Below are 20,582 nucleotides of genomic sequence, written 5' to 3'. Positions count from 1 at the left end.
TCAACCTGAACTGGACTAATTTAAAGACAATCTGTACTGTATCAGGACACTACGGGGAGAGCCCAACAACCTGAAGAAAAAATTAAGAAAAAAAAGGAATGATTTATTACCATCATGACGCTCACCTGTGGACTTAATACCACAAGGAACTGTTTCATTGTATGGAGGAAGCTGCAAAGAAAAGAAAATAAGATTTAATGACAGGCAAAACAGCTCTTTAAAAACAACATTTTATATTAATTTAATTAAAAATACCTTGATCATTTAAAAATAACTCTTTATATCCAATTGTCCAAAACGCGGTCTTGAACTTATATTTCTATATATATACACTCAGCCCGACATTGTAGTTTGACACTCTACAGAGACTAATTTACTATAATCAGAGATGAGAGATAAAGACTACCATCACCTCGAGTTACAAACTCTAGAACAGGGGTGGGCAAACTTTTTGGCCCAAGAGCCTGATCTGGGAATAGAAATTGTATGGCGGGCCATGAATGCTCACAAAATTGGGATTGGGGACTGGGGGGTGAGGGCTCCGGCTGGGGGTGCGAGCTCTGGGGTGGGGATGGGAATGAGGAGTTTGGGGTGCAGGAGGGTGCTCCGGGCTGGGACCGAGGGATTCAGAGGGCAGGAGGGGGATTAGGGCTGGGTCAGGGGGTTGGGGTGTGGGAAGGAGTGCAGGCTGTGGCTGGGGTGTGGGCTATGGCTGGGGATAAGAGGTTTGGGGTGCAGGAAAATGCTCTAGGCTGGGATCAAGGAGTTTGGAGGGCAGAGGAGGATCAGCGCTGCGGCAAGGAGTTGGGCTGGGGGGTAGGGGGGAGGCTCAGGGGTGCAGGCTCGGGATGGTGCTTACCTCAAGCGGCTCCCAGAAGCAGCGCATGCCCTTCTCCAGCTCCTATATGGAGGCGCAGCCAAGCAGTCTGCATGCTGCCCTGTCCGCAGGCATCGCCCTCACAGCTCCCATTGGCCACAGTTCCTGGCCAATGAAAGCTGCGGGGCAGTGCTTGGGGCTGGGGTAGCATGCAGAGCAGAGCCCCCTAGCTGTCCCTACATATAGGAGCTGGAGGAGGCCCATGTCGCTGCTTCTGAGAGCTGCGTGGAGCAACCCCCGACCCTGCTCCCCGGCTGGAGTGCCAGAGTGGGGCAAGCCCCAGACCCAGAATCTGGCCCATGGGCCGTAGTTTGCCCACCCCTGCTCTAGAATCATAAGCTGTCCTCCAGTTCACTTCAGGATTCTCCTAGGCTAGCAAAAACATACCAAGAATTAAAGGATGGAAGGACAGAGAGATTAAATAGCTTGCTAAAGTTCACAACAAAAGCCTGTGGCAGAGTCATAACAGAACCCAGGCCTTTTGACTCCATGCCCTCTGTTTTATCCACAAGTAGCATTGCCTTTGAAGAGTTTTAAACCCTCTGCTTAAAAATACAGCAAAATTTAAAGCAGCTATTCTTGATCATCTTATCCTGTTCATGATAGCAAAATGAAGACTATTAACTTTGCACTACCCGTTTAAATAGTGCCACCATAGTACATGGTCACTATCTGGATGGAGAATCAAGCACTTTGGTATAAAATGCAGGATCCATTACCTGGAGCTAGTGAACTAATGTAACTCTTTCACTACTTACATGAAAAAAAAGAGTATATTGCCTATATATTGGTTTGCCTCAAGTATGCTGAAATTAAAGGATAAATAAATTCCATGATAATTATTTCACATGAAAAAGTAAAATATCCTGGAGCTTTGCACCTATAGTACATTCCATGAGGTGTTAAATTTAACACTGCTCTTTAGCTTCTTCCACAAAGCTTGCCTGGTGGTCTGTAGACACATAACGTGTCACTGCACAGGGCACTCAACTGAGTTGCAAACGTATAGGCATACATTGATCTTGAAACCCGCTTCAAGAAATCTTAGGATTTTCTACAGCACCCATAATCGTATTATACATGTGCTTTCAAGCTAAGATCTGCATAGCAAGTTCCTTGGTGGAGCCTCATGAAGTCTTCCATTCTTCTCTTTTTCTGGTTATAGGAGGCTCTGGGTGGAGATATATACCTTAAAAATAAAATAATTTTGATTATACTGGGAAAGCTTTCTTGACCAGAAAGCTTTTGCTATGTACTCTGAGGGTGGCCAACTTTAGACCCCTCTGGAAGTTCATTCCACAGCTGAATATCTTAATCTGCTCTCATATATTCTGCCCTGGGCATTATACACTGCCTTGTTCCATGGAAGAACAGCTGTCTTGAAGGCTCATGAAAGGAGATTTGGTTGATAACATACAGGGTCTCGCTTTGAAGGTCAGGCTCATTGGTCTTGATTTGGCAATGGAAGCAGACTGGGAATCAGTGACAGCTCACTGAGAAGGAAAGTAGAAACTCTGCATCACTTTCATCTTTGGCCCCTGATACAGCAATCCAGATTGGAGATAATGAAAGGATCACGATGGCCAGATCTTTTTTCTGGGAAGAAGGGCTGAAATTTATAGCAAGCTGAAAGTGGAAGGCATTTTCCATAATGATGCTCCCTTGTTCATCTAGACTTAGTGAGGAACTAACAGGATCATGTGGTTTTACACCACTCTGATAAATGGGTCCAGACACCTTTAATGGGAGATGTACTGCTGGGTGTCCTCAGTGCGCTACCAGCAGCACTGCCATGAAATCTCACCTCTCCCTGTGGTCTCAAACAGATATTGAAGAAGAGGGAGGACAGAATAGATCACTGGAGGACGAAGCTTCTGAAGCATCTTCTAGTTCTGGGAGGAACTTGCTGAAACTTAAGGAGTTTGTGCCAGAAAGGAGAAAGAGATAAGTGGGTGGAATCCCTAAGGAGCCAATGAGATGTTGGGGGAGTAAGGAAGAAAGAAAAACTCAACTGTCAGAAACTGACCCTGAAATTGATAAAATAAAAGAATTACTAAGTAAAGTAATCTGTGTCACGGAATCTATGGGTGATGGCTCATCTTTGAACATTTAGCCTCAGCAATATCTAAATGGTAGCAGGGAAAATAAATCCTTGTTTAGGTAAAAAAAAATTTGTAAAAGTCTATTTTACTAGAAAACTTTCTTTGGTGATGGGCTAGCTGGGATAATGTAAAAAAAAAAAAAATTCTTTTTGTAGGACTGGGGAATCTATTTTTTGCTGCGTGGATTTTCATTTAATTATTTGTACACATGGTTCCCTGAATCCTCCCTGTGAAGGTTCAAACTGCTCGGCTGCAAAAGCAAAGCAAATCTGAACTATTCAAACAAGCAGATATATGTCTTCTTTTATTTGAACCAGTGTTTGCTGTGTAGACTGGCTGTCTCATGCTTCCCAGCCTCTCCCCATGTTCTCTCCCCTCTGAATAAAAGCAATCAAAGCCTTCAAGTTTGCCACTGAAAACACAGGACAAGCTGCTATGCAGATAACTGGTACCATTGTCCTAAATGCTAATAGATCACAAACCATTTCTCCATTGAATCTGATCCTTTCTATTCTCTTTAAACAATAATTATTTTTATTTTAAAAAATAAAAAACTTTCTTGTATACCATAATGTAAAATTATTTTAGGTACAGTAACAGAATAAAAGTATTGAGAAGACATCTGTATTCCTAATAATCTACTCATATTTTAGACATTTTTAACTATATAAACATCATCCCTTCTTGGATGGAAGCGAGAATGAATGGGTGGAGAAAGGGGAAGATAAAGAGAGTAAAGTAGAAAACAGAATGTAGCTTAACAAAAGAGAAAAAAATATACGCACTCTTTCTAGATCTTTGAGTAACTACAGGGCTTGGTGACAGAACAAAGACAAACGGACAAAGCTTGACAGATGTTCAAATTCTATTCCGCAGTCAAATACAAGAGTAAACAATGTCTCACTCACATTAAAAATATTAAACTCAAGTCAAAATATCTGATGTAGTTACTCTTTCAAGGCAATACCCATGTTGTTCAAGCTATTATGAAGGTTTTAGTAAAGTAACCTCTATGCCTAAATCTTCAAACTTACATGCCTAAAATATATGTAAGTGCCTAATTTTAGGCTCCCAAGTGTTGATTTAAGTATCTGAATCTGCACTTAGATTTGTAATGACAGATTTAAGTACTTACCTGTACGCACCCAAGTTTGAAAATTCATCTTTTGTATTACCAAAAGAATCCAAGATGATTCAGGGTTATAAAGTCATAATTCTCAATGAAGTGCCGAAAGATTTCAGTTTTACTGAAAATTCACCCATGCTCAGTCCACATTCCTTCCATGGTCAAGGCAAAACAGATTTGCTTTCCAAAAGTCTATGTTCAGTTGTGATTTACAATAAGGTTTATGATTAATGCTTTTATCTTCTTTGTCATTAATTTTACAAGTGGCTTAAGAAAATGCAACACTTTATTTGGAAAGAGAGAAGATAAAATGTGGGTTGTTTTTTTTAAATTATGAAATCCATTCTAAATTATTCCTAACACTTTGTTTCCCTCACTGCACACTATCAGTAGTTTGAAATGATTCACTACCACCCAGAGTAAATCTATATACAACAGGAAATTATGCCATGACTCAAATACTTTACTAGAATATACACACATTCTTTATTTCTATGAGGGTGACCTGATTTTCAATGAATTAGGGTTCCTCAAAATTGGGATACCTTAATTAATTTCCTGGAATGAGTGGGGAAGGAATACAGTGGTGTGCAGGAGAGAAGTGGCACAATGGAGGGTTGAAGGCAACTGACAAAGGACATATCACTGATTGGAGTTACTCACACATATAGACCCCACATGTAAGCTTCTTCAGGACTGCCCCATTGGGCCTCTCTAACCATCAGTTTCCTCTATCCTAACAGAATGTGTTTTGCTTATCACTCCAAGTGATGGTGAGCACACTGACGAAATCACAGTTCCAACATCAGTGAGTCAGCTAAATCTTGCAAACCACAGGGAGATCAGTGCACTAAGGCTTCTGATACTTTACCAGGAGCCCTGATGATCATTTCTGCTCCTTCTTTAGCTAGAGTCCTTAGAAGATACTCCCATACTTTTTCAGTAAACTTAAGCATGAAAAGGCAGCTTTGAGGGAGTTTTAAAGGGCCAAATTTGGAGCACGAGGGTGGGGTTATGTTTTGCACAGTTCAACTTCAGGACAATATAAAAAGGCCTGATTTAAGACATTAGCAACCCATAAGAACTATCAAGGACTCAAAATGAAAGCAGAGGAGAGTGCCTATTTTTTCTTACCCCTTTGGAGGAGCTCTCACCTCCAGCCAAGAAGCTTGATGAGAGAAGCAAGAAGGTTCTGGTAACTTGCTCTTTTTTTTTTTTTTTTTTTGGAGCAGAGTTTGTTGGGTGTACCAATCATGTGCATAAATCAACTTCATAACTAGCTTGTAGCAAAAGGCACCATATGTTTCCCTTTATTCTTTCTATCCACCTACTGCCAAGGACATAGGAATATTGCTCCTGCTAGTATGCTCTAAGGTGGAGGAAGTAGTAGATTAGACCAAAAAGAACTGGACAGTCACAAACATTTTGTACTCCTGCCCAGTCTTCACAGAGGAGACAGTCATCCATCACTCCAGGCTGGTGTCCTCCAATACTGTGGAAACTATATTTTAATCTAAAACTTGTTTTTGTGGTAAAAGGACAAACTCTTTGGTGTTTGTGAATCCAGCAAATGCATTAAGTTTCTCCAGTCTGTTGACAGGAGAAACATTTGTATATAGCTTTAGCTTACTCACAAACACAGAAAGTCACTACCTACCTGTTAAGTTCTCTTCATGCTGCCTCGCCTCCCCTTTTTTTCTTTCCTCCCCCTTCCCTTTGCATGTCTTCTTCCAACCTATTTTTCCTCATCCTCTTCTTCTAGTATCCTTCACATTCCTTCATGCAACCAGTCTGAGAAGCTACCAAGGGTTGTTAGCTATACACCCATGAACTTGAAAAGCAATGTGGTACTGAATTTCTGTATGCCACAAAGAACTTGAAAATCAAATTACTACAGTAGAACCTTAGTAAAACACATTAATGACAGACAACAGAGCTTACTTTATAAATATATTCATTCTGAGGGGGGAAATTTTCCTCCCATATACATACAGTTGAGGGTTTGTTTTATGTTGGGGGGGAAGAAGAGGGTCAGAGGAGGGAAGTGAAAATTTAAAGTATTTACCACTTCCTCAGTTTTGTTCCTCATCACCTTTACCTTTAGGCCAGGTTTGGGATATGGGATCCTGGAGGTTCTTGGTCCTTCCTATAGGACCCAATGGATACCTCCTTCCACTCTCCAGTGCTACCCGCAGTATGAGTCCAAAGAGTACAAAACCTGGGATCTACTCCAGATAACAGCTACAAGGAGGCAGAAAGCCACATCAGGTACTGTAGTGAGAGCTCTACTCTTCCTCTTTGGCTCAAGAAATCTGGGATCTCACCTACAAACAGGAATGTTGCTGTGAAAGTTGCTACTACGTCCATCACTGAAAAGTTAAATAAGGAAAGCTGCTGGTTCCATTGAGCAGGTCTTTCCTTTCCAACTCCTACATGCAATCACTACAATTGCAGATATTCCAGCAATGAGGAAGGAGAAAGAAGAAGCCAGGATCCTTCTCTCCACATTTCACACACTGACTCAAGAGTTGAGTAAGGATAGAACAAGAGACCACTGCTTAACAGGGACTATAGCTGCCATATATCTGGACAGGAAAAGAACTGCAGGAGTGAGCAACTAGTGTGCGATCAACATAAATACAAATTGAAATTTTATTCCAGGGAGCTCTACGGTGAACAACTTTGTTAATTCACAAGTGAACAATAAAAACAACATTGATTATTGTATTTTTAATTATATACTAATAAACCTACTACATTTGTGTAAAACAATATGCATCACATCTTCAGATAAAACACTGAAACGTAGTTCTTACCTCAACAGAGCATCGAGGAGTCACAAAGAATTGATTAAATTCATCAGGGCTGAACTCCCCAAAGATATACTAAAAAGAAAAAGAAAAAAACAAAAAAAACCCACATTGTTATATAAGGATTTACACTTTGTCTCATTAGCAAACTCAAGGTAAAATGATTTATTTTTAAAAGAGCTGCAACATTTTAAAGGTTTGTGTGTGGCAACGGGAACTAAAACGATCATCTTTGCATCCCTACTCTCTTTCAGATTCCTTTCTTGCCCTGAGCAAGTTACTTAATTTTTTATAGCCTTGTCTACAACAAGCTTTCTCTTAAAATTCCCACTAGCAGTAACTGGAGCTCCAGTGTACACTGACAGTTTTAAAGAAGGCCCCCATCACTACAGGTATTAATGTTAAAAAAGGATAGTAAATTACACGAAATCTCCATGGGACTGTCTAACAATTTGGGTTTTATAAGGCTCAGTGCTGGGTCCAATCCTATTTAGAGACTTAGGACCTGTCTACACTTGCAGTGTTACAGCTGTGTCACTGTAGCGCTTAGTGAAGACACTATCTATGCCAATGGGAGAGCTTCTCCTGTTGGCTTAGGTCTTCCACCTCCCGAGAGACAGTATCTATGTCAACGGGAGACATAGTGCTATCTACACAGGGGTTAGATCCACACCCCTGAACGACATAGTTATATCGACATAAGTTGGTAATGTAGACCATGGCTTAGGATGGGGTAGGCAAACTTTTTGGCCCAAGGGCCACATCTGTGTATGGAAATTGTATGGCGGGCCATGAATGCTCATGAAATTGGGGGTTGGAGTGAGGGCGAAGACTAGGGATGCAGGCTCTGAAGCGTGGCCAGAAATGAAGAGTTCAAGGTGTGGGAAGGGGCTCTGGGCTGGGGCAGTGAGTTGGGATGCAGAGGGAGGGGATGAAGGCTCCAGCTGGAGATGCGTCTCTGGGGTGGGACTGGGAATGAGGGGTTGGGCATGCAGGAGGGTGCTCCAGGCTGGGACTGAGGGGTTCAGAGGGTGGGGGGAGGATCAGGGCTGGAACAGGGGGTTGGGGCGCAGGAGGGGGTCGGGGTGCAGGCTCTGGGCGGTGCATACCTCAAGCAGCTCCCAGAAGCAGTGGCATGTCCCCACTCTGGCTCCTACACGGAGGTACGGCCAGGCGGCTTTGCGCACTGCCCTGTCCGCACGCACCGCCCCTGAAGCTTCCATTGGCCACGTTTCCTGGCCAATGGGAGCTGCGGGGGCAGCGCTTGGGGTGGGGGAAGCTTGCGGAGCCCCCTGGTTGCCCCTGCACGTAGAAGCCAGAGGGGGACATGCTGCTGCTTCTGGGAGCCGCGCGGAGTGGGGCGAGCCCCTGACCCTGCTTCCCGACTGAAGTGGGGCAAGCCCCGAGGGCCAGATTAAAATGTCTGGAGGGCTGGATGCAGCCCCCAGGCCATAGTTTGCCCCTGGCTTAGGAAGTGGAACTAGTTGAATTGTGTCCAAATATACTGATGATGCAAAGTAAGGTCGTTGGCACAGTGTATATTATTAAAAGATAGACTGAGAATTTGAATAAACTGAAGAAATAGGTAGATGACTGGAAGAGACTAGTTTTCAATGTCTAGAAATATAAGAGGATACAATGCATCAGACAAAGTAGCCACAGAAATTGTTGATGAGAACCAGAGAAGCCCAAAAAAAAAAAAAAAAAGGGTGGTGTTGCCACAAAAAATATGACTAGCTGCTTTTCCTCAGCAACTTTCAATGGCAACAGTGAAACTCTCACACATCATCCATGCCTCCCTCAGAAAACCCAGCTGAATAATAATGATACCAACGCCTACCCTTGCTCATGATAAATCCTCTTGGCCATACGGAGATGCACATTTCCAAGTCTGGAGTTGTGTTACATAAAGAGTTATCAGAGTTGAAAATGTGAGTGGCTGTTTCATCTATAAAATCAAAGGTTGGGTTGTGGTAGGTTTTATACCCCTATTGCATTTTATATTTTTTACTCAGTTTCCTTTCCTTAAAGAAATAATAGGTGGATATACTAGCAATTAAAAAAGAAAGTTTAAGCTACAGCTCCAAGAAACTGCAAAAATATGCATAAGATTTAACATTTTTGAACTTGGAGTCTTACAAGAACCTGATTTAAAGTATTTCTAAACATAAAACTGATATACAAACAAATGTCTTCAGTTCTCAATACTTCACACAAAGGCCATACATAAGACCTATTGTTCTCAAGACCAAAACAACCATAAGATCATGAACTACATACATAAAGTAATTTAGCTGCTTGAAGTAAAGATCAACATATGAGACCATGAAAACATTAAGTCCTTTAAGGATTCTTTAAGCAGCTGCTATATATCAGCTATTCAATACCCAAAAGCATCACTTAACCCCTGAAGAACAGAACCCTTAAGACATATTTCAGGGAATTGCCCCATAGCTCTTAGGGTAAGCCTACACTTAAAATACTGCATTTAACGTCTCCCAAAAATGTTCCTAACAAAAACATTTGCTGAATCATAATTTCTGTTTTATGAGATTTTTTAGGTGCACTCATGCAAAAAGCAAAACAAAAAATCTGACAATACAGTTTAAAAAGCTGCACTTCAAATTACACAATCATCTTCATATACAATCCAGTCTTCTCTCCCCTCCTGGGAGGGGGTGGTCAGGGGTCAAGGAGCAGGGGGTTTGGATGGGTCGGGGGTGGATAGGGGACAGGCTGTTTGGGGAGGCACAGCCTTCCCTACCTGGAGCTCCATACAGTTGTGTAACCCCGACGTGGCCCTCAGGCCAAAAAGTTTGCCAACCCCTGAGCTAATCCAATCACCTATGTGAGTGTTGTTTTGAAGTATGGTCACACTCACTCCAGCTAGGCGAACAGTGCAGATAGTACAGTACAATTAACTGCTGTGAAGACACTTCCCACTGCTCAGATACCCCCTTACAGGTTGGGTCTGAAAAGAACACACTACCACTGACTGAACTCTGAGGCAAAGGTCTGGTCTACACTACAAAGTTAGGTCAATGTAAGGTGCCTTGTGTCCAAATAGTTGTGCATGTGTCTACACTTAAATTTGTCTCCCTCAGATGTAAGTGGCCCTGTTACAACGGCACAGCAACACCTCCCTGAGTACTGCTGAGCCACAGTTGATGTACTGAGGTTGATGCAACAGGAGTATAGAAAATGCATAACTTACATTGACCCAAACAGTCCTCCAAGCAGCTGTCTCAGTGCCAGACACTGACCCCATGGTCACACTTGTGAAATCCACAGAACAATGGTCATGGAAACTAGAAGCCCCCCACCTCCTCCTACAAGCCTTGCAAATTTTTGAAATGCCTTTTCCTGATTGTCCATCTTGGTGAGCACACCTAGCAGCTCTTCACTGTTGTATGCAACTGCCCAGCTGACCATGCCAACTACATGATCCATATCTGGTCCAGCTTGGAGTAGACAGGAGATACTGGATCTCCTAAGTCTGTGGGGAGAAAAAGCTGTGCAAGCACAGCTACGGACAAGCTACAGAAAAGTGGACATCTCTAAGCGGATTGCAAGGGGGATGCAGGAGAAGGGGTACAACAGGGACTAGCAGCAGCGCCGCATGAAAGAGAAGGAACTGTGTTAGCATGTCAGAAGGCCAGGGAGGCCAACAGTTGATCCGGTACCAAAACTTAGACCTGCAGCTTTTACAAAGAGCTGCATGCCATACTTGACAGAGACCCCACTACCACCCTGCAGACCACCATGGATACCTCCAAGGAAGCTGAGTCACAGGATCCTGGCATGAACAGCAAGGATGAGGAGGTGGAGGAGGATAATAGGGGGACATCTGACTGGGGTGTCCAGCTATGCTGCAAGCCAGAACCTGTTTCAGACTCTCCTGCCGTCCAGTTGGTCCTGGCAGTCGAGCATGGGCGAATCCAATACAGCGGAAGAACCTCGGGTAAGTGTGTAATTGTACTTCCCATAACAATGATGTACTGATGGTGCCCCCAATTTAATAAGACACAGCTATCAACTTTTCATTAATTTACTCATACCAGAAGAGCTAGCGGTACAACAAAGAGAAGTAGTGTTCTCTGCTTTTCGTTTCCCTCTAGAGTTATGCACAGGAGGCTACATAGAGCAGTTTATGTATACAGGGATATCCCTTGAATCCTTCTGAGATCTCAATTAAACTTTCATGGAGGTACCCTGCAATCCTCTCCCAAAGATCAAGAGGACTGGTACAAGGACCCAGTGGTAGAAGAGCAGACTGGATTGGGAGGAGACTGGTTGGACAGGATGGGGCAGATGTGGTGCTTCGGAGGGAACAGGCAGAAGAGAGTCTGTGACTACTAGAGAAAACTCTCCCCTCCAGAGACTAGGATGGAACCAAGATTCCTGAATCTCACCATTCCTCTACTGTCAGTAAATATTGTGAAACCCTCCGGCAAACAGCACCTCTGCCTACATCCCCTTCAGTACTAGTCCACACAGAAAATGACAACTTACTAACAGTCATAATTCAAAAGGCAAAGGTCTGCTCACTGAATCTTACTTTGGGGATGAATCAGGTCTGCGTCATAAAGGAAGCAGCCCTGCTTCATCTGTAGCAGATCCTGGAAGGCGTCTAGGGAAGGAGGCAGGGGATTGCAGAAAGACAAAGATACAGTCTGATAGTTAAGGAAGCTGAATGCTGTCCTGGAGAACTGGATTCTGTCCCTTCCTCTGCCACATTGTTGGGTAATCAACTTGATATCCTGGGGTCTGATTTACAGAAGTGCACCATATTCACAGTAGTAACTCAAAGTACAGTTCCCACTGATTTCAACAAATGAAGCACTATATGAATGCTAAGTTATCAGGTCCTAGATATTTCAAATTGGGCATTCTGAATTAATGGAAATTTCGACCTTCGTTTCTGTGCCTCAGTTCTTTCTCTGCAAAATGGACATAATGCCACTCTCTCATCTCACCAGGGTGTTTAGAAAATAAATTAATGTTTGTGAAGTACCCAGAAACTATAGTGTTGAGGACCATAAAAAAAACCCATGAGGCAATTAATGTCCCCAGAGCAGGGTCTGAATAGTGTACAGTGAATAAGGCATGGAGCCACATACTGAACAATGAGGATAATACAAAATATTGCATACACTGCTCATTAAGGGAGCACCACAGCATCTCTGCTCTGAAAAAGGAAGCAGTTCTGTGGGGGGAAAAATAGTACATGACCATGTAATTAAACATCACCATAATGTATACGCACCAAGGGGCAAATATAGGTTGCACAGGCAATTTTTCAAATCCCAATTTTAATACAATGCATCTTTCTTTTTAAAAATAAACCTATTTAAAATTAAATTTGATATTATGACAGCCTATGTTGAGGTCTAACATTACTATAACCTATTAATTTAAGTTAAGTAAAAATATTCAAACCGTATCTGTTTGCTCTGCTGAAGTTTTAAAGGAAGTCAAACCACTGAATTGGTAAAAAGAAAAGGAGTAATTGGGGCACCTTAGAAACTAACAAATTTATTTGAGCATAAGCTTTTGTGAGCTACAGCTCACTTCATCGGATGCATTCAGTGGAAAATACAGTGTGGAGATTTATATACACAGAGGACATAAAACAAGGAGTGTTATCATACACACTGTAAGGAGAGTGATCACTTAAGATGAGCTAATACCAGCAGAAGAGCGGGGGGGAGGGGGAGTGGGAGGGGGAAGAGAGAAAACCTTTTGTAGTGATAATCAAGGTGGGCCATTTCCAGCAGTCGACAAGAACGTCTGAGGAACAGTGGGAGATGGGGGTGGGGAAACAATTTTACTTTGTGTAATGACCCATCCACTCCCAGTCTTTATTCAAGCCTAAGTTAATTGTATCCAGTTTGCAAATTAATTCCAATTCAGCAGTCTCTCGCTGGAGTCTGTTTTTGTTTTTGTTGTAATATTGCGACTTTTAGGTCTGCAATTGAGTGACCAGAGAGATTGAAGTGTTCTCACTGGTTTATGAATGTTCTAATTCTTGACATCTGGTTTGTGTCCATTTATTCTTTTACGTAGAGACTGTCCAGTTTGACCAATGTACATGGCAGAGGGACATTGCTGGCACATGTTGACATATATCACATTGGTAGACGTGTAGGTGAATGAGCTTCTGATAGCATGGCTGATGTGATTAGGCCCTGTGATGGTGTCCCCTGAATAGATATGTGGACACAGCTGGCAACGGGCTTTGTTGCAAGGATAGGTTCCTGGGTTAGTAGTTCTGTTGTGTGGCATGTGGTTGCTGGTGAGTATTTGCTTCAGGTTGAGGGACTGTCTGTAAGCAAGGACTGGCCTGTCTCCCAAGATCTGAGAGAGTGATGGGTTGTCCTTCAGGATAGGTTGTAGATCCTTGATGATGAGTTGGAGAGGTTTTAGTTGGGGGCTGAAGGTGATGGCTAGTGGCGTTTTGTTATTTTCTTTGTTGGGCCTGTCCTGTAGTAGGTGACTTCTGGGTACTCTTCTGGCTCTGTTTCTTCACTTCAGCAGGTGGGTACTGTAGTTGTAAGAATGCTTCATAGAGATCTTGTAGGTGTTTGTCTCTGTCTGAGGAGTTGGAGCAAATGCGGTTGTATCGTAGAGCTTGGCTGTAGACAATGGATCGTGTGGTGCGATCTGGGTGAAAGCTGGAGGCATGTAGGTAGGAATAGCAGTCAGTAGGTTTCCGGTATAGGGTGGTGTTTATGTGACCATCGCTTATTAGTACCGTAGTGTCCAGGAAGTGGATCTCTTGTGTGGACTGGTCCAGACTGAGATTGATGGTGGGATAGAAATTGTTGAAATCATGGTGGAATTCCTCAAGGGCTTCTTTTCCATGGGTCCAGATGATGAAGATGTCATCAATATAGCACAAGTAGAGTAGGGGCATTAGGGGACGAGAGCTGAGGAAGTGCTATTCTAAGTCAGCCATAAAAATGTTGGATTACTGTGGGGCCATGCGGGTACCCATAGCAGTGTTGCTGGTTTGAAGGTATACATTGTCCCTAAATGTGAAATAGTTATGGGTGAGGACAAAGTCACAACGTTCAGCCACCAGGTCTGCCGTGACATTATCGGGGATACTGCTCCTGACGGCTTGTAGTCCATCTTTGTGTGGAATGTTGGTATAGAGGGCTTCTATATCCATAGTGGCCAGGACGGTGTTTTCAGGAAGATCACCGATGGATTGTAGTTTCCTCAGGAAGTCAGTGGTGTCTCGAAGATAGCTGGGAGTGCTGGTAGCGTAGGGCCTGAGGAGGGAGTCTACATAACCAGACAATCCTGCTGTCTGGGTGCCAATGCCTGAGATGATGGGGCGCCCAGGATTTCCAGGTTTATGGATCTTGGGTAGTAGATAGAATACCCCAGGTCGGGGTTCCAGGGGTGTGTCTGTGCAGATTTGTTCTTGTGCTTTTTCAGGGAGTTTCTTGAGCAAATGCTGTAGTTTCTTTTGGTAACCCTCAGTGGGATCAGAGGGTAATGGCTTGTAGAAAGTGGTGTTGGAGAGCTGCCTAGCAGTTCATATTCTGACCTATTCATGACGACAGCAGCACCCACTTTGTCAGCCTTTTTGAGTATGATGTCAGAGTTGTTTCTAAGGCTGTGGATAGCATTGTGTTCTGCACGGCTGAGGTTATGGGGCAAGTGATGCTGCTTTTCCACAATTTCAGCCTGTGCACGTCGGCGGAAGCATTCTATGTAGAAGTCCAGTCTGTTGTTTTGACCTTTAGGAGGAGTCCACCCAGAAACCTTCTTTTTGTAGTGTTGGTAGAAAGGTCTCTGTGGACTAGTATGTTGTTCAGAGGTGTGTTGGAAATATTCCTTGAGTCGGAGATGTCGAAAATAGGATTCTAGGTTACCACAGAACTGTACCATGTTTGTGGGGGTGGAGGGGCAGGAGACTCTCCAAGACAGGACAGATTCTTCTGCTGGGCTAAGGGTATAGTTGGATAGATTAACAATATTGCTGGGTGGGTTAAGGGAACCATTGCTGCAGCCCCTTGTGGCATGTAGTAGTTTAGATAGTTTAGTGTCCTTTTCCTTTTGTAGAGAAGCAAAGTGTGTGTTGTAAATGGCTTGTCTAGTTTTTGTAAAGTCCAGCCACGAGGAAGTTTGTGTGGAAGGCTGGTTTTTTATGAGAGTATCCAGTTTTGAGAGCTCATTCTTAATCTTTCCCTGTTTGCTGTTGAGGATGTTGATCAGGTGGTTCTGCAGTTTCTTTGAGAGCGTGTGGCACAAGCTGTCAGCATAGTGTGGTATGTAGATTGTAATTGGTGGAAGTCACTGGCAAAGCACCTAGAATCAGACTTTGTGGAAATGTTAAACCATCTTTTGATTATAGTAGCCTGCTCTGCAGGTACAGAGAGATTATTTTCCTCATTTCAGTTTATTCAGTTAGTTCAGTTCAACAACTAGTTCACTCAAAACTGAAAAACCAAATGGGAGTTGAAAAAGCAGGAAAGCTTATTTTTCCTTCAACCTATTCATCCTATGAATAAAAATGAAGGGTAAGAAGATGAGCTCTACCAATTCTAAAATCCTGAAGGATGTGGTGAATAGAAACACCAGTGCAATTCAGTAATTACACATACTACTTCCTTTATTTAACTACCTACTTTAGTTAGTTTTAAATGCAAACATGTTTTGATAAACTTGTTTTTCTCTTACGTACCTAGCACTTTCTAGGTAGTTTTATGGAACTAATAAAAACAACTTTAAAATGGAATTTTGTGCATTTTTAATTGAATCTCAACTTCCACTCAAACGCAGCTTGACACAAATCATAAGTAAGAATTTAATCTAGTAAATAAGAAATGCATCATTCATAATTTTCTAATAAAAAATAAGAATCTAAATAAATGTATGTTAAGCTATATAATTGTTTAAATAAAATGTGTAGATATAACCTCCCTGGTCTGCAACAAGTAATACCAAATTATACCACCCAATAGGAATCAACATCTCTTTTCGAAAATAACTAAAAATTACAAATGCAAAACAAGATTAAAATTTATTATTTAAATTGAGGTTTCCTGCTTGTGATTTAAATCAATCCACGGGGGCAATTCCTAACTTTTTGAGTGCTTGACTTTGCAACCTTAATGTTCTTATCACATAGTTTGTAGTTTGTGTGGGTGTAATTCTATGTAGGTTCTTACACTGCTCTTATCACCACAGTATCCAAGCATCTTCCAGTGATGCATTAAGCAACATGACCAACATCTATCATGAGATGTTGATTCTCATCCTCTCTCTCCAAGGGGAAGAACTGTTTGCAGTGTAGTATTTTGCTTTGGAAGTATTTTGCTTTTTAAGGGATATACTGCTATGGATCTATTAATACAAAAGTGGGATTTACTCTTTCACTAACTTTGTTTACACTCCTAATTCTAGGATGAGATACCTGGCCTGAAAAATTGGAGGGGAGTCTGGCAATGCAAACAGCACTTTGATTATCAGAGAACCCTTATATTCTTCCTTATCTTGATCCTGTATGGAGCTTGACTAAAGTTAGCGATGGCTTAAATAATTATTAAATTTCTTATCTTATGGTCAGTGCAGTATCTTTATCTACTGCACATTTACTAATGTGCATTCACAAAAGCTTTCTCTATTTTAAATGGCCCGAACGATAGGGGTTTTACTACTTCCCTTGGGAGAAAATTCCATAGTCTAATAGCAGATCTGGGATTCTTTCTCCCCTAAACATGTAGTGAATGCCTATTTGTTAAACACTGACAGTACCAACAAGAGATTCAACAATGTTTCAAGTTACAAGAGGATAATATAAAGTTACTAACATATTCAGGGTTTATCAGTAAAAAACATGGCAGTCTGTTTTTTAAAAAAAAGTGTGTTTGTATTGGGGGAGCCTACCTTAACAGTTTATGAAAGACCCCTACTAAGTAAGTTTTACGGGCTTTAAATCTAATTTTCTAAGGCCATGTCTACACTACAAATTTTGGTCGATGCAATTTATGTTGCCATATAGACGCCAAAGTTTATGTATTGCTCAGGTGCATGCATACTTGGCTGCTTGCACTGGAGCTGCACATAATCACCAGGAGTGCTTGTGTTGATGTAAAGTGCCATGTACCACAGGTAGGTAACGCAGTATGGCAAGCGCTGACATCCAGTACAATGCCTTTTGAGATATTTTGCAATGTTTTATGGGATAGCAATGACTTGCCCAGGGATCTCTGGGAGCTAGTGGTAAAGTTTCCAGCATTTTACTTATTCCACCCCACAATTCCATCCATATCCAATAATTTTCTCACCTTTTTTTTTTTAATAGAAGTCCTACAAATCTGCAAAACACTTTTTGGTCTCTGTCATCCCTGACAAGCATGGATCCCACAGAGCTCTGGGCTATCATCATAAATGTTGCAAATACAGGACACACAATTCTCCTGTGTTTGCAGACCACCAGGAAGTATTTCAACAACTTGGGCTATGAGGATTTCTTCTAGGACAGTTTGCTGAGGGACACAGTGAAAAACGATTTAAGGTTGTTGGTGGCATTCTTGCACAGCTACAAATGGTGAAATGCCACTTCTGGGCCCGAGAAATGAGCACTGACTGGTGGGATTGCATCATAATGTATGTTTGGGATGACAAGAAGTAGCTGCATAAATTCTGAATGTGAAAGGCCAAATGCCTGAATCAGTGCCCCAAGTTCACCCCAGCCCTTCAGCACACGGACATCTTAATAAGAGCTGCATTGAAAGTGGAGAAGTGAGTGACAATCACACTCTGGAAGCTTGAAACATCAAATTGCTACCAGTCAGTGGGAAATCATTTTGGAGTTGGAAAATTCAATTTAAGGTCCATTGTCATGTGATTAGTTAGCAGGAGACGATTAACATGGCTATGCAGGATTGTGACTCTCAGCAATGTGCAAGACACAGTGGATGGATTTGAGCACTGGGGTTCCAAAACTATGGTAAGGCAACAGATGGCATGCATATCCCTAATTTTGGCACCAGCCCAACTTGCCCCAGAGTACATCAACAGCAAATGATCCCCCAATGTTTGCATAACCATAGAAAAGTAGCATCAGGGAAGCTTCACTGATATTAATGCGGGCTGCTGAGGGAAAGTAGATGATGCATGCATCTTTAAAAATACAGGACTGTTCAGAAAGCAGCAAGCAGGGATACACTTCCCAACCGCCAAATTACCACTGGCAATAATCAAATGCCAATAGTAACTCTGGGAGAGCCAGCCTGCCCCTTGCTCATGAAGCCCTACATTGATCATCTCGAAAGTACCAAGGAAAGATTCAACTATTGGCTCGAGCAGCTGCTGAATGACTGTTCCATGTGCTTTTGTTAAACTGAAGGGACGCTAATAGTGTTTACTCACTAGACTGGATCTCAGGGAGAAAAACAGACCAATGATTATAGCTACATGTTGCCTCCTGGAAAATGTGCGAGACAAAAGAGGGAAAGCTGTCACTAGGGTGGAAGTGGAGAAGCTGCCTGTTGACTTGGAACAGCCAGACATAAGGGGCATTACAAGAGCTGAACATGGAGCTATGCAGTTGACAGAGGCTTTGGAAGAGCACTTTAACTGTCAGCTACAGTAGTGTTCTATGCTGGAGTGTTTTCTGAACCTGGAGCTTGGAGTGCTGCTATGAATTCTGGGGTGCTTGCTGTACATTTACAAAACATGGCTGGGTGCTTCAGTGAAGCTATGAAGTCTGCGGTGCTCAATGTGTATTTACTGTTTGGTTTGATGACTGCTATGCATTCTGCAATATTTGTTGTGAATAAAGATAATTTGAGTCTCCAAAAACAGAACTTTATAGAGTGGAAAAAAGGGCAGAAAAATCAATGTTTAAAAAAAATCCACAGCCAATGTTATACAAGTTTTTAATATAACTGAACAGAGTGAAAATTTAAAATTAGAAAATTTAAAACTGTGTTCATTTGAGTACACAAAGGTAGTCCATTGTGGCTACACGTGCACCAGTTGTGGTTCTCACAGGTCAGTGTATGGGAAGCTGTGGCTTTCTTTGATGTCCTCCGGAGTGGAGTGGTAGGGATAAGAATGCACCCCATGATCCCACGTTACGTTGAGTGGTGTAGGGAGCAGCAACCATGGAGTACCCCAAGGATAGCAAAAGGTGGAAAGTCCAGGATTTTTGGATCTGCAGGCCAAGCAGTGTCTGCAGCAGTTGGGTTTGCTACCTGAGAAGCCCCATTATGTCCTGGTGCATCTCCCTCTCCTTTTCCTGCTGGGGCTTCTAGGACTTTTTCCTGTCCTGTCTTTGTCCATACTGTCAGTCATACTGGCCCTCCAAGTCCTTAGTTTACAGTTCGATGCAGCACTGGCTTTCAGAATCTCACAGAACACGTCCTCCCTAGTCCTCTTCTTTCTCATCCTCAGGGCTAGGCGTTCTGCAGGCATGGGGGGGCACCCCTCAAGGCAGCCATGCCAGAAGCTGCTGATAAAAAAAACAGACATACGTACCATTGGATTTAAAGTCACAAGGGAAAGGGGAATGTTTCAAAACTCCTTTCCCTTATTTCCATAAACAAGTTTAATAAGAAATGCTTATTGACACTTCAGTTTTGGAGCAACTCAACACAGTATTGCTCTCCAGCCCCAGCCATGATGAGTATGTCTCCCAACGGCAAGGAAAGGGTGCAGAAGGATTTTCTATTGCATGAAGCTATATAATTTTGGTCCCTATCGCATGGGTATGAATACAGGTCAATGGCACTGAATACTGGCACTGTTTTTCATTGGAGGTGGTGATTTTAGTTGATCTCCCACTCCCGAGGGTCACAAAGGAACATAGAACACAGCTGCTACTGGCATTCCAAAGCTGCCAGGCCCCATATGCTGCTAGCCTGTTTACTGCAATGTTGCCAGCCAAATTCATTGCAGAGATGTGTGGGGAACTATCCTATTAGGAGGAAGAAATAAGAGAGACATTCCTAGTACCCTTTGGGAAAAGACTGCAGCGCATCCCCATGAAAGTTTAATCAAGATCTCTCAAGAGATCTTTTATCCCTCTGTACGTAAACAGCTTCACATTTTGTCTTGTCAACATGTGGATAGGCTGGGCACCATCTTTACATTTAAATACTATAAGGAAAATTGCATGCACAGAATTACCAGAGTTCCTTTCTCCTTCATCAGGTTCATTTGCACTTGCCTGGCGGGACTGGCTAAACTGTGGAGGCGTCTCAAACAGGTCTTGGATCGTTGCATGGCTGGAGTTCCCTGCCACATCTCCTCCCACCCAGCCCTGGCTGTTCATGGCAGGAGTCTCTGTCTCAGTCTTCCAACATATCCATGGTGCTCTGCAGGATGCTGGTGGGGTCTCTGCCAAGTATGGCATGCAGTTCCTTATAGAAGTGATAGGTCTGCAGCACAGCACAAGATCTACGTGGTATTGTGACAAAATTCCTTCGCCTTCACACAACATTTCTGCTGATCCTTGTCATACCCCTCCGCCTGCATCCCCCATACAACCTGCTGATAGATGTCAATGTTTCTATGGCTGGGCTGTAGCTGTGCGTGGCACAGCCTCTTTTCCTCACAGGTCCAGGAGATCCAATACTTCCTGTCTAATCCAGGCAAGAATGTGTCTAGTACCTCTCTTAGGGCTTGTTTTCACTACTGTGCTA

At 42.7% G+C, this 20,582-nt stretch overlaps 1 protein-coding gene across 4 annotated transcripts in view; it reads right to left on the bottom strand.

Moving 5' to 3' along the window:
• The window catches only part of USP10 (ubiquitin specific peptidase 10), a 74,644-nt gene that overhangs the window by 44,649 nt on the left and 9,413 nt on the right, over window positions 1–20,582 (bottom strand). For 2 of the 4 annotated variants that reach the window (XM_084644687.1, XM_084644689.1), the window contains exons 2-3: window positions 6,922–6,990; window positions 111–171 (exon numbers count right to left, since the gene is read on the bottom strand). In XM_084644687.1, coding sequence (XP_084500813.1) covers window positions 111–171; window positions 6,922–6,990 — 130 coding nt within the window. The remainder of the gene's footprint in view (window positions 1–110; window positions 172–6,921; window positions 6,991–20,582) is intronic. The other 2 variants (XM_084644688.1, XM_084644690.1) reach the window with 1 other exon arrangement.

This window comes from Lepidochelys olivacea (assembly GCF_965140295.1).
Source record: "Lepidochelys olivacea isolate rLepOli2 genome assembly, chromosome: 12".
Taxonomy (NCBI): Eukaryota; Metazoa; Chordata; order Testudines; family Cheloniidae; genus Lepidochelys; species Lepidochelys olivacea.
The sequence above is the reverse complement of the archived record's forward strand: the minus strand, read 5'-3'. Positions and strand labels throughout refer to the sequence as shown.